Genomic DNA, 15,431 nt, shown 5'->3' on the forward strand with positions numbered 1-15,431 from the left:
TGGGGAGACCAGAGGGGGCCAAAACCCTGGAAATTTTGGATAGTGGCAGCAAGATCAGATCCAAGCTGGTAATAAGCTTGGGGGAGTTTCATACAAGCACCCAGATTTTGGACGCTAAGGTCCAGATTTGGGAAAGATGCTTATGATACCCCCGGAAGCAGCTGACACTGGCCACTGTCAGAAGACAGGATATCGGGGCTAGACCTAAACTTTTCAGGGTCTTGCCCCCTCATCCCAGGGGTGGGGCTGTAGCTCGAGGGGAGGACGCAGTTATGGGGAAGGGGACCGAGGCTGGGACCACAGCTGTGGGCGGACCCAGGAGTGAAGGCTCAGCCGTACTCCTGAACATTCCTTTGCGCCCACCCAGGGGGCACGCCCCATAGTCTGAGGACCTTTGGGCTAGATCAGGGGTCAGGAACCTTTCAGAAGTGGTGTGCCGAGTCTTCATTTATTCACTCTCATTTAAGGTTTCGCGTGACAGTAATACATTTTAATGTTTTTAGAAGGTCTCTTTCTATAAGTCTATAATATATAACTAAACTATTATTGTATGTAAAGTAAATAAAGTTTTTTAAATGTTTAAGAAGCTTCATTTAAAATTAAATTAAAATGCAGAGCCCCCAGATTAGTGGCCAGAACTTGGGCAGTGTGAGTGCCGCTGAAAATCAGCTCATGTGCCACCTTCGGCACACGTGCCATAGGTTGCCTACCCCTGGGCTAGATGGACCATAGGTCTCATCCAATATGGCCATTCTAATGTTCTTATATTTAGGCCATTTGTCTGATTTTAAACCAGAGTGTCCTATTTTTATGTGGTTTGTTCCTCATCTGGTACTGAGACAAAACCAGATGTGGTTGCCCAGGGGTGGCCCGTTCATATAGGTGAACTAGGCAGTCACCTAGGGTGCAAGTTAAATGTGGCACCAAATTTGAGGGGAAAAAAATCAAATTTAAAAAAATAAACAGATTAAAAAAAACCTGAAAAAGATAAAAAAAAACAACAAATAAAATAATGAAGATGTCATTATTTCAATTCCCGTGTGCGTATGGAGGGAATATGAATTATAATTCATTTCTCTACATTTCTGAGAATTTATTAATATGTCAAATCTTTTATCTACTGCAAAATATATAATATTTTAGCAATTTTTTTTTAAATTTAAGACATAGGGTCAAGATGACCCACTCCGCAATTTTAATAAGCAATAACTCAGCCACAATGAAACACATCTGCCAAAGGCGAGAGCTGCAATGCTAGTGACATATAATTCAAATATACATCAAGGTCGCATAGCCGGAAATTCATATAGAGCAGAAAGTCAGCATTGACTTATGAAAATTCAAAAGACATTGATGCTACAGATTTGTGTAGTGAGCTTTAGGATTTTTCAAGATGACTTAAGAAACATTCCACTCCTGAAGAAGTATGGAAGTTTGTTTGTGAAAATAAACTCAGACAGTTTTCCAAACATTTTTATAGCTCTACGCTTTCTTTTAACTTTGCCAGTTTCCGTAGCTAGTGTGGAATGTAGCTTCTCAAAGTTAAAATTGATAAAAACATATCTGCATTCAACAATGGTGCAAGAGAGACTTGCTGGACTTGCCACAATGTCAGTAGAGCATGAAATAGTTGGAAAATTGGATCTAAAAGAACTAGTGACTGAATTTTCAAAACTTAAAGCAAGAAAAGTTATGTTTTAAGAGCACAGAGTGTTTTTTATCCAGAGTGTTCTGTAAATACAGGTTAAAGCTCATTGAAGAGTTTTCTTATTTCTTTTTGTATTGGATTGTATTGGATGTGGCAGTTAAAGCAGGATAGCATAATGGATGATTTTGGATTTGTAATAATAAAAATTATAATTAATATTTTTAATGCATTTTTATTTGAAATTGGACTGAAATATCATCTAGCTGTTGTGTACAATCTATTCTGAAAATTTCACCTCTCTATTTTATCTGATCTCAGAAACATTGGTTGGATAGACGGACAAACCGAATAATTAAGCCTCTGTTTAAAAAAAAAAACACAACAACGCTTAAAAATATTAAAAGGAAAAAAGGGGCAAAATATTTCCCAGTTTACCAAAAACCTCAGCCTAGATCTGCCCTTGGTGTTGGGGATGGGGGATGCCGATAGCACGGTTTGCCTAGGGCGCCAGTCGCTGGCAGCTAGTCAAGGGCTGCCTCTGGGGATGCCATTTTGAAGAGCATGTGGCTCTACCCACGCCAGTGTGACCTTGCACATGGCATAACTCCACTGTTCTCTTTGGGGTTGAATTCAGAGTGTCAGACACTGGGCTCAACACCAAGACTGCTAGTCGTCTCGTATTAACAGGACGCACATTTCAAAAAATGCATACAAATATATTCAACATTTCAGCCAGGCTATGGCACTTGCACTCTTGCTGCTCCCCGTGATTAATTGGAGGTCATTCTCTTGTCTTCAGTAAAATACAGCCTAGATCACATACTATAGTTGTTTCCAAACTTCCGTTTGGAGACAATAGTGGAATGACTATCATCAGCCTCATCATCAACTGTACAGGAGAACGTCAGAGTTACAAACAACTCAGGAATGGAGGTTGTTTGTAACTCTGAAATATTCTTAACTCTGAACAAAACATTGTGCTTGTTCTTTCAAAAGCCTACAACTGAATATTGGCTTAATACAGCTTTGAAACTTTACTGTGTGGAAGAAAAAATGCTGCTTTCCCTTTATTTTTTAAGTACTTTATGTTTAACACATTACTGTACTGTATTCGGGAGGGGACGGGGAGAGAGGGAGGTGTGTGGTTGACTGCTCAGTTTGTAACCCTGGTGGCCGAAACTCTGAGGTCCTACTTAAGTGCCTAGGAGCCCCGTGATGGACAAGGACCCCATTGTGATAGGTGTGGCACAAACACAAAACAACAAGACAGTCACTGCCTCGAAGAGCCTACAATAACCATCATTAGATACCTGTGCTTGTCTCTCTCCTCTTCCCTCTGCTCCCTCCCCTTTTTTGATAAAAGGAAAAAGAAAATCTAGGAAACCTACATATATGAACAGTGGAAAAAATTAAGATTACCCATGTCAGGAAATGCAACCCATCTGTGGGTTGCTTCCCCTTTTCTCTATCACAGGAGACCTAGCTTGCTTTAAATAGATACCCGTCTTTCTCAATGATTAATTTAACACTTAGTGGGTTCTCTTAATATGTGCAGACTACATTTTTGGATCTGTGTTTGTTTTGGGAGAAAAATAAGACTCTTAATGTTCATGCAACACACAATTAAAGAGAAGCCCCAATCTGGCTGACTGCTTGCTGAAGACAGACATGGCTGAATTCCCTTGGCATATGAATGTGTCAGGCAGAGCTGATAGCCAAAAGTCTTTAAAGAGCTCTATGTTATTTGTGATTATCTACCTGGTTACTAAGCTGTGTATTTATGGTACAATATTAGCAGGTGTAACGCATTCTACACTAATACCTACCTGGTGCAATCCGTTCTTTCCGTAGCCAGGAAGAGAAGCAGATTTGGCATATGGGAATCCTGTAAAAGACACAATATGTATTGAGAGATTTTTGCAAAAACCTTTACAATTTAATTAATAAAAACAAGCACAGAATACAAGAAATCAATTGCAAGAGCTATTGCCCAGCCTCTGAGACACAGTACAGATGTGTATGGTTCATCTTAGTCTTGCAGGAGGTTTTTAAAAAGAGAAATATATCCATATCTATAATTCATATCATATCAGGTTGGGATCATCCCAGATCACAGATGGGGAAGACCTCTGAGGAACAATTTGGTGCGGTAGAGAGTGGTACTGAGGACAAAGTCAGAGGTAACCTCTGTGACTCATTGCTGAGCTACTACCCCAGAATGGTAATAAACGTGCCATTATTTCAGAGGTTCTGCCAACTTGCATTCCTGGTACCTTTTGTAAGAATACGGTCCTGGTGAAATTCCAGTTTAAGAACAGCTTTTTCCCCCACTAAATTTGCTCTGCAGTTTCAACAGGAAAAGGTATTTTCTGTTTCCAGTCTTAAACTGATGTTTAGTGTTGTTAGGTGCTGTTAAATAGTTATTTCATTTCTCCCTGAGGTGACTGCATTTCAGCTGTGGGTAAAATGATCTTTGGGTATTGTCCAGATACCCTGGGATCGCTAGAGATGCTCGGATCTCTTTCTACTGCCATTTTCAAACCTCCTTCTTCAATAATCAGTCTAACTATTAGTCAGATCTTTAGAAGGTATAAATCTGTACAGCTCCCTTCACTAGTTCTTTGCCAATTTACACACGCAGAGGATCTAATCCTGTATGTTTAGAAAGGAGATGAATAAGAGGGGACTCACTAAAGGTAGAGAAAACAATGAATGATGTAAGAGAAAGTAAATTGGGCACTCCTATTTATACTTCCTTATTACCTGAGACTGAGGAGATGGTCGATGGAACTGAAAAGCTAAATATTTTAAAATGATATAAGGAAAAAGGTGCATGCACCATCTGTGGAACTCATTGCCACAAGATCTCACTGTGGCCAGAAGATTAGCAGGATGCCAGAAAGATAAAGGCATTTATATGAGTAATGTGAAAATCCACAGGTACAGTAGATAGGGTTCATTTAAAAAAAATAGGGTATAAACTAGCTACTGATTCATCGGATCAGGAAGAAATTATACTATAATTGTCCATTATGGAGGATTCTTGCAACTTCCTCTGAAGAAAGTGGTACTGGCCATTGTTAGTGACAGGATATTGAATTCTATGGATCAGTTCTCTGACCCAATATGGCAAACTCTATGTTCCTACTTAAAGAACTAAGTGCATTATTTATCATTAGCTACTATTTTGTATTGCAGTAGCACCTAGAGCCCCAGTCAGGAATCCAGACCAGATAGCATTAGGTACTGCACATACAAACGACAAAGTTACAGTCCCTGTCCTGGCCTATCAAACAGATTAGTGAAGAACACTACTGGGGTGACCAATTCCTGTGACCTCTCTCCCCTGCAGAGCAGTGACACTGAGTAGATGGCTGACATGGCTTAGTGTTATCCCAAAATATTGTGACTTTACTGCATATGTAAAGGGATAGGTTAAAATAGGAATAATGAAAAGGTGGGAACATAGGAATTGCAGTGTCAGAAGGGATCAAAGGTTTGTCTCATGCGGTTTCCTGCTTCTAATGGTGGCCTCTTCTGGCTTGTGAAATTCCCAGTCGGAATTTCCCACCATGCTCCTAGTTAATGGTGGAATATTATAGCACCAAAGGGAAATGGTTTGGTGCAAAGGAAACAGTTTAGAATTAACAAACTTCCTTTAATATCTAACAGTTTGGGAGTTTTACACCCTAAACTTAATGAGGACAAACATTCATTTCAGGATGAATGTGGTGAATTTTGTGTGTGAAAATCAGAGAAGTGAAGTACAGGCGACATCTTGTGGCCATTTGGAAGACTTCCAGGGGTGAAATCCTGGCCTAATTAAAGTCAATGGGAAAACTTCCATTGACTTCTACAGGGGACAACATTTCATTCCATAGGAAGTTCTCAGGTATATTATATACTACCTTATTCCTGGTTGCTCTTCTTTGAATGAAACAATCTAGACTGAACTAGCCAACAAACTAGTAACAACCGCAAACATCAGATGCTAAATGCTTCTGCAGTATCTTGTCGAGTTTTTGAGTACTTGACTGATATGTGACAACCATGTGTTTCTGACACAGTTACTCTTGTTCTTCTTTTATCACCTCCAATTGTATGTTTCATCTTGCCTTAAATTAGTTCTTTTGGATAGAGACCGTCTCTAACTAAGTGATTCTGTTTTGGGGCCTCTAAGTGCTATCACAATACAAGGAATAAGTAATAATAGTGACAAGCTAAGCATCAAAGGATCATCTAGGAAGTGGTACAATACCAGTGAGTTAAACAATCATTTGTAGAGCTTCTTTTGCACTGTTTCAGACCCCAAAATCAAGAATGTCTGTGGTTCAGGAAATAGTAACTGTTGAATTGCCTTTAACTTCTCAAGTTAAATGAGTGGCAGTATAATGCACTAGAAATCTATGTCGAACCATTTATGGACACTGTGTTTTTGTAAATCAATACAGATTTTCTTAGAAGAGCTATTTGTAGTAATCAACCTTCAAAAAAAAAAGTTCAAATTCACTGAGGAATCCTATTCAGTTACTACTATGTTATTTTGAAACGTTAAAAACACCATGTACTAAACCGACTTACCATAATATACATATGTATGTCCCAGTTACATAGCAGTAGGATATTTATGCAGACATTATGTAGGCAAGAAAAGTTAAGTTAAACAAAACTTAGGACAATGATTGAGTCTTGAATACAATAGATCACACCAATACATGAAGTGGTCTGTCCATGAGCTTTGAATGAGAGAAATGTTTTGTACAGAACAGAGATAACCATTACTAGCAGTAAATATATACCTCTCCCCAGATAAAGGTATACACACACACACACAACCAAATAGAGTTGATAAGGTACAGGTATATGGATATTCAGCACTTTCCAAACTACATGCAAGGTTTGGAGGGAAAGGGGAGTTCAGCATCTTAATGCCCTCTAGCTTTTTCTTCAACTTGACACGGTAATGCCTGAAATGGTATCCATGAATAAAATCTCTCCCACTAAGAGAGCTCAGTGGGCATACAAGGCCTAAGACACTTTGACACCTAGCCTATAATATTAATATCAGACAGAAAAAAAAATGAACTAGGGTGGAGCAATTGTTACTATGGTGTCTAGTTATTATCGAGTTCAGTTGTGCCTTTGCCACAAGACTTCTGTAATGGGCAGAACATTGTTGCTCTGCCCCAGAAGCAGACCTGGAACCAGACTGTGATTCAGCGAGCCACTTGCAGTCCCCTCTTGCTCTGTGGGGGAAATAATCTGTGCCAGACCTACACCTGACATACATTATTTCCCTTGCTGTGCTGACTAAATTGCACTGACCAACTCATTGGGTATTAGGGATGGGGCTAAGGTTCTCTTCACTCCCCATCCACATATGGGAGGGACAACAGCTAAACAATGATCAGTGGGGCACTCGGTAGCCTACAAATACTTGAAAGGTGTAAACAAGGAAGGAAGGAAAGGAATTATTTAGGACAGCAAGGGGGATAGAACTAGGAGTAACTGGGTAAAATAAAGGAAGGGGATAAAAGAGAGTGAATATCAGGAAAAAAACCTTCAAAGCCAGAACTATTTAGCTGTTAAATGGTCTTCTAAGATAAAGTGGTGGAAACCCTCACTGGGTACACTGAAAACTACTCTGGGCAAAACATCTGAAAATGTAACACAAGGAACAACTTGCATCAGCAGGGAGGTGACCACATAACCCACAGGGTCTTTTCTATCTCTGACTTCTGTGGTTCTGAGCTGTGTGTGTGATATTAGAAAATAAAAGATAAATGAGTGAGTGGAAGCAGAATGATAATCCTATGGAGAAACTTGTGACACAGCATGTTGCTTGTGTATTAAAAAAAAGTTTACTCTGTGTTACAGACATTTTTATGGGAGAGGTTTTTGCCTCATAAGGTTTTCAGATAAGGCCTGTTATCTCAAAACATGTACAGATAAGGAGCATATCAACCCATCAGTCAGCCTTCTCATGGTGCATGTGCCTACGCTATCTATTTGCATAGTCTAAGCTCATTTCTCCCAGTTGCTTCTGGATGTGAGGAGTTTGTGGCATTCAGAGACAGCTTCAGGTGCAAAGGGCTTTTATGAAACACTCCCTGTGTGGGAAATGTCTGATGGTATTTGAGAAGGGAAATCACCTTGCTTTGGTTCAGTACGATCCCAAACTACTTGTTTTCTTTCACTTGGTTCACTCTAGTAACAGATTCTGCTGCATCAGTTTTTCCCCCTCTCTTGTATAGCTGAGCCATAATTTCCTTAATATGAAGATGATGGAGCCAGCTATCATATTACCAATGACTGGCACATTACCTTTGCTGCCAGATGTGCTTTGCAGTGGGATGAAAGCTTGTGATAAACTGCTTCCCCAAATAATTTACCCTAGTTGACCTGTATCTCCATCTCAGTGTAGTGGGGGGACCCTCTCTTAGGACAACTGCTGTTCCAAGGTATTTTCCTCTAAAGTTATCTATCATTTTTGTGATTTGTGTACTAAATGCAAAATTTAGGTTCCTTTATTCTTGATGACTATGTCCCTGTACTCCCCCACTTCCTGTCAAGTTAAATGAAGAGAACTTGGAGAACACTTTCAGTACTGATAGCCAGTGAGAGCAGCATTTCAAAACAATGAACCACTGGCTATTCCAATTTACGAATATGGAGTGTTTGGGTGGAGGCCAAAGGCAAAGAATGGAAATGTGCAGAGAAGACTACGGCATGGCTGTCTCTCTTAGTCAAGCCACAATCCCACATCCATAATTAACAGTGTAAAGTAAATACTTACTTGAATATATGGTGGTTGCATTCTCTTGCATTTGCCGGAGCTGTTCTCTGTCAGTTCCAGGACCATGTGATAGTGACTGAGTATCCAAATCTGGAGAATTAGTTCTGGTGTCCCTCTCCCCCTTCAGAATCAGCCAACTGGTCTTTAGCTGAACAGAACAAAACCAAACCTTATCCTTTGCATTTATTCTTGCAAATTCACTGACATGGGAATTCTCTGATCAATTTTTATTTATAGTAATTTTGTACCAATCATTCCCTTAGTCATAAAAGTGGAAGACAGATCCTGTGCAATGCATCATGAGACTGTCTGTTAGAAGTTCTAGTATCAGATACTTAACATGATCCACCTGGTTGAGAATGGGTTTCCTATTAATTACTGCTGTTACTCTGTCCTCGTTTCAGAACATGTGCATTTTAAAAAATTCAACTATTAATGCCCACAAGTGAATCAATGTTACTTTATTACTTCTTCTCACTTTAAAATTAATACATTAAATAAAAACACCTCCACTGAACCACCAATGAACGTGCCTAGATTGAATAAATTCATGAACTTATAGCATTAGTTCAATTCTTCCTACTTTTTGCCTTCCCTACTTATTCCTTCATTTGTCAAATTTAGAATGTAAGCACTTGGGGGAGGTGCAATATCTTTCTATATCCTCTGTGAAGGACCAAACACACATTTGCTGCTATTAAATAACTAGAATAATGATCAATAAAAATAAAATATCTAAAAAATAAAAAAGATTTTAAAATGGTACCATTGAGAAACACTAACAACCTGCATGTTTTTCCTGCATTCTGGACATTACCTTTCTATTGTCCTGATCAAAACTTCCATCCTCCCCTTCTGATCTTCTTACTGTTAGAATATAAAATTCATTGTAAGAGTTAAAACAGCACCATGTCATTTTTTTTCCATTTTGACTGTAATCATATTGCATGTTTCTGAAAATAATAAAATGATCCATACAAATGAAGGGATATGAGAAGTTGGAAGTGTACTGGTACGATATCATCGACTCATTTAAGCCATTATGAAATTATTAAAATGATTCAATGCTGTAAATACACAGTGTATGCATAAAATCTACTCTTCCAAACATTTTAAAGTATCCTATTTAGGGAAGATGCTACTTTCTGGGGCTTGACTGGAGGGAAAAAAATATAATTTATCTCATGGCTACACTAGAGAGTTGACAGTGGTGCAGCTGCTGTGAGCTCTCTAATGTAGGCTCCCTAAGCTGATGGGAGAGAGCTCTCCCAGCTGATTAACTAATCCAGCCCCCATGTCTGCCGACATAACGCTTCCACACCAGCACTTATGTCAGTGTAACTTATGTTGCTCAGGGGTGTGATTTATTCACCCTCAAGTGACATAAATTATGCCAATAACTCAGCCTAACACAGCTGTCCAAGGGAGAAGCCACTCCTTGCCTGTGTTGCCATGTTAATGCTCTCCACCAGGTAGCTTGGGCCCAGCAGCTTTTACACCTGGTCCTCTCCCCCAGCAGGTAGGCAGGGAGGATACAGAAAATGGATCTGTCACCTCAAAATGTCAGCTAGCAAAGCTAAATCACTGTAGGAGGGTGAGGAGTAGGGAACAAGCTGTCCCCCTAAAAAGGGCTGCTGTAAACCTTTTCACTGTCAGGAGCAGAGTCACATTCTGAGTCACAATTCCTTCCCCAGGCTCCTCCTGGGCTATGTGTTACTCTGACACAAGGCAGATACAAAACTTTCAATCCAGCCCTTAATGATCGACATCATGGCATTAGCAAGAGCAGAGTCTGCATAAGAGTTGTGATTACCAACATCACTGCAGAAAAAGACAACCAAAGTGCAGCCTGTATTTTCTGAATGTCTCAATTTGCTAAAGGATTGTCTGTTAAAATTTTTTTTGCTCACACTAAACTTGCCACCATGCAGTACTTTGTATTGAGTTACCAAAAAATCTTGCCATTAGAAGGTCCATCCCCACGTTCTCCTCTCTCCTTGCTTTTCTGGCCATTTCATGTCCTTTATTTCCAGATAGATACAGATATGGCTGTAAATGATACTGATATCTGCACCCCAAAAATGATTTCACAACCCACAGATTTTGCAGACATACACACGCCAAATTGCATAGAACAACTTGCCAAAGTTTGGGCCTAGGAGACTCAATGTTTTAAAACATTGATGGATGCACCTTTTTAAAAGTGTCATAAAGGTCACAGTGGGGCGGCAACAACTCTTCCCTCCCTAGCCTCCGGCTCCTCACCCAGCATGTCTGCAGATATTTCGTATGGTTCTGCCCTTCCTGGGCCGACTGAATCTGCCATAAGCACTCAGGTGCTACACCTCTGCATCCCCTAAATCCCCACATAAAGCCAAAATTTAGATCTATGTTTGTATCTGTATGTAGCGGAGTGAAACTCCTACCCCCAAAAGCTGGAAATGGTGAACATTATATTGTCCCATGCATGCAGCAGAGGGCAAATGAAAAAAAACTTTGAGAGACAGCTCTTGTCTTTGGGGCGGCTCTAGGCACCAGCAAAGCAAGCAGCTGCTTGGGGCAACCCATTTGCAGGGGTGGCGGCTGGCAGGGATCCAGCCTGGGAGTTGAGAACCAACAGGGGCCCTGGGAGCTGTAGTTCCTTGGTTCCCTGCCTATAGAGCCAGCCTTGGAACAGGGAAAGGATACATTTCCCAGCATTCCCTTGGCCGCTATCAACAGGAAAGGGAGTGGGAGGGAGTGTGGAAGCTGAAACCTCATGCTGCAGCTTGCTGTGAATGAAGAGCTCACTGCTAGAGCAGGGTGGCACTGTGAATGGGGGAACAAATGTGCCCAGGGAGTAGAAGGCTTTGGCCCAGATATCCCCTTCAGAAGACATTCCCAGACTGGATTAGGGATACTGGTGTGAGCTCACCTTGCAGCCCCCAAAGAAGAAGTTGGGTGGACTAAATGGACAGTGCCTTTCTCTATCTGAAGCCTAGCAAGGGAGGTATGTGGATCCCACTAGACCTGGGCAGCTTTAGATACAGTACCAGGCACTTAGGAGGATTTCCACTTCTGAGCCATGGAAGCAGAAATTGATGTTTCTTTTCCAGATTTAGCTAATATTCAGCAAGGGAATCTAGCACCTGTCTTCCAGATTTGAACACCTCAAAATTCTGGAGTGCTCAAGCTCAATTTGGGCAGCTGTTACTTCGTTTCTCCCAAATCAAATATATGGATCCACTGTAATTTGCTGTAGAAAAAGTAGGATAAAATTGAGCAAGAAATGCTTCCCAGTGGTTTTTAGGACTGGAATTGCTATTTTCAACAGCCATTGCCTTTTTTTATTTTTTTTAAGTTTTATTTGTTTAAAAGGAAAACAGTGATATTGCATTGGCAAATTCCCCATAGAAAGAAAGAGTGGAACAAAATAATAATAAAGGCACCTCAACTTTTCCTCATTTATGGAGAACATTCTTATAACATCCAGATATCCTCCAATTACCCAAGCTGAAAATTGTTGCACTGTACTGCAGTTCTGTAACCATATGGGATCCAATCCTGTCTGTGATCTGTGCACATCCAAAATTCCTGCTGAATGACCCGCCCTGAGAGCAAGTTACCAGTGAACCAGGGCTGAGGGAGAAGGAGGGTGCAGGTGGGGAGGGGGGAAGAGCCCAGGGCTGGGTCAGCAGGGGGGTGCGGGTAGGGGGGGAGAGTCCAGGGCTGGAGCAGAAGGGGGGGAGCCCAGGGCTGGGGTGGGGGCAGCCAAATTTTTTTTTGCTTGGGATGGCAAAAAACCTAGAGCCAGCCCTGCTTGTCATGTACACAATAGGGCTTCTACTAGCTGGCCAGTACATGGTATGGACTGGCCACAGCGCTTCCTTCTCAGAGGTACACACCAGATGCGCTTCACTATAAGACCTTTTAATGTACTGCATGATACCGCTGATGTTAGCGTACTTAAGGTATATTACACAGAGCACAGCCTAATGGTTGAAGTGTATAATAAGTTTAGCATTCCATTACATTATCCCCTTTCTGGAGGTGCTTTAATAAGCTTTTTGTCAAGATTAATGCTGTGTGAAATGCTAAAAGAGAACAGGAGGAACTTAATCTTACAGTATATTTCTAAGCAAATGATCCACACATTTTAACCTGAACCTTGAAAACAGTGTTGAAAATATTCAAACATAGGGTCTGATGCTGCTTGGAACTCCAATGGGCAGACCCCAGCACTTCCTTGGAGTCCAGTCAAAGTCAATGGGGCAAAGCATGAATGCCAGGGTCAGCTCATGCAGCGCTCCTTGAATCTTAGGCACCTAAAACTACATTAAGGCACCTACATCAAAGTGACCTGACTTGTAGAGGTGCTGAGCATTGGCTTCTGTGAAAATTGGGCTACTTAGCCCCTCCGAAAATCAGGTCCTTTTTATATGGACATCTAAATATGGGCTCCAGGAGCCCAAGTTCAACCATTTGAGCTCTCTGTTTGGATCAGTGCTAAAACTGATGAAGGTCAAACTCTTTTAAAAAGGTTTAATATTGAATCCAATGTTTTGAAAATATAAAAAGATACTAAAAAAGAAAAAAGCAATACCACCCTCTCCAGCTTTCCCATCCAAATTCACAGCCTGAAATCACGCATGTGACATTTTTCCAGCTCATTTTTATTCTGAATCTAGGTGTTTATAACAGGAACACAGAGGCTCTTAGCTACAACAAATCTGCTGGGCATTGCTGTAATTGAGACCTTTTGAAGTCAAATGTTTTGGAAGAGTTTCTTGCACTTTTTGTTTTAGAGAACATTTTTGTGCTTGTTTGTTCAAACATGGTTTCTTCAACAAGAGAATGTTCTCTGGCTCCAACTCCCGAATGTCCTACTTAAATGCCCCTTTAGCTCAAGAAGCTGAATCATCAGTTGCTAATGTGTTTGTTCTTTAGCAAAAAGATTTACATAACTTCTGCTGGGAGCTCCTCCGGAACAAAAGGTTGTTTCCATTAGTTTCTCCATAGAAATAGATACCTTCAGTTTTTGTTTTCATTTAGAATAAATTAGTAAGTGCACTCCTGTAGAAACCCAGCCAGCCTCCATTTTCTACACTCCCTTTCAGAACCCTGTTTATCTATAAAACAAAAGATTAAAATACATCTCCTCAGGGTACCGCAGAGATGTCTGACTGACCTGCATATTAACAAATAGGACCTCTCACACCAATGAATATCAGGAATAACTTCGCTGAAGTCAGTATAGTTACACCAGTATAAAGCTGACAGAGGAATCTGGCCCTTGGCTGTGTATGTCAGCCTGGAGGCTGACACAGAAAACCTAAGGCCATGAAGAAAAACTCCCCTTTTCAGAGTCATTTTGGCAAACCAGAGGCAGCTATAAAATAATTAAGGATGACATGCTCATGGAATAGGATATTAGGGCCAGATCTTCAGTTGGTAAATCAATGTCCTACTGAAGTCAATAAAGCTATACCTATTTACACCAGCCGAGGATTTGGCTTTGTGTTTTGCTAGTGATTTTCCCAAAACTCACTCTAATGATTCAGGCGTTTTTGCCTTGTCCGTAGCTTTTTGCTTTGTTTCACTATTTATTACCAATGATTTGTAGCTCTGCAGAGGAGGAGAAATTAAAGGCTTTGGATAGACTTTAATGTCTGCTATTTATCCTAAAGCCAAGCGCTCAAATAAATGGATTCCATCTCATTGACACTGAGGTGACCCTGGTATGTGCAATGCAGATACTGTGAGCTGAAAACATCTATCAAAGTCCAAATGATAAAGCATATTAAAGCACGACTGGACCTTGCTTTGTTCTGAAGCTTAACCAGAACAGTCTAAGAGGTTATTTAAATGTCAATGATCTAAACCTGTTTATGCAATTGCCTAGCATCAGACACTTCAGTTATGGAGAATGTGTGCACGCTGACTCACTGTACTCCATCTCAGTTTGACTGATAATGGTAATAGGGTTGATGCAATATACTTCAACTTCTGTAAGGCATTTGATTTTGTGCCACATGACATTTTGATTAAAAAACTAGAATGATATAAAATGAACATGGCACACATTAAATGGATTAAAAACTGGCTAACTGATACGCATCTAAATGTAACTGTACATGGGAAATCATCCAGTGGGTTTATTTCCAGTTGGGTCCTGCAGGATGGTTCTTGGCCCTACACTACCATTTTTATTAATGACCTGGAAGAAAAACTCATCACTGCTAAAGTTTTCAGTCAACACAAAGACTGGAGAAGTAGTAACTAATGAAGAAAAGAGGACACTAATTTAGAGCAATCTGGATCGCTTAATAAACTGGGCACAAGCAAACAATATGCATTTTAATATGGCTAAAAGTAAATGTATACATCTAAAAACAAAGAATGTAAAAACTAAGAACTTACAGGATGGGGGAAATCTGTTCCTGGGAAGCAGTGACTCTTGAAAAAGATTTGGGGATCATGGTGGATAATCAGCTGAATATGAATTCCCAATGTCATACTGTGGCCTAAAGGGCTAACACAATCCTTGGATGCATAAAAGGGGGAATCAAGAGCACTGAGGGTTTTTAACCTCTCTGTCTGGTGCTGGTGTGACTGCTGCTGGAAGATGCTGTGAAGTTCTGGTATCTACAATTCAAGAAGGATGTTGAAACATTTGGAGAGGGCACAAAAAAGAGCCATGAAAACCACTAATAGGTTAGAAATATACCTGACAGTGACAGACTCAAGAAGCTCAATTTATTCAGCTTAGGGGTGACTTGATCAAAGTCTATAAGTACCTCCATGGGGGAAAATATTTGATCATAGGCTTTTTCAGTCTAGCAGGGAAAGGTATAACAAGATCCAGTGGGTAGAAGTTGAAGCTAGACAAATTCAGACTTGATGTAAGACATAATTACTCTTACTGATAAATATTTCACAACTATATTTACTAAAGGTTGTGGTAAATACTTTATCATGGGCAGTTTGTAAATTATGATTGACATTTTA

The 15,431-nt window shown here is 40.3% G+C and overlaps 1 protein-coding gene across 7 annotated transcripts in view; it reads right to left on the reverse strand.

Annotated features, from left to right (window-relative positions):
* Positions 1 to 15,431, reverse strand: part of ABLIM2 (actin binding LIM protein family member 2) — a 239,178-nt gene that overhangs the window by 38,801 nt on the left and 184,946 nt on the right. For all 7 annotated transcript variants that reach the window (XM_032767238.2, XM_032767236.2, XM_032767235.2 and 4 more), the window contains 3 exons: positions 9,262 to 9,311; positions 8,445 to 8,592; positions 3,475 to 3,533 (listed from right to left, as the gene is read on the reverse strand). In XM_032767238.2, coding sequence (XP_032623129.1) covers positions 3,475 to 3,533; positions 8,445 to 8,592; positions 9,262 to 9,311 — 257 coding nt within the window. The remainder of the gene's footprint in view (positions 1 to 3,474; positions 3,534 to 8,444; positions 8,593 to 9,261; positions 9,312 to 15,431) is intronic.

This window comes from Chelonoidis abingdonii, chromosome 5 (genome assembly GCF_003597395.2).
Source record: "Chelonoidis abingdonii isolate Lonesome George chromosome 5, CheloAbing_2.0, whole genome shotgun sequence".
NCBI lineage: Eukaryota > Metazoa > Chordata > Testudines > Testudinidae > Chelonoidis > Chelonoidis abingdonii.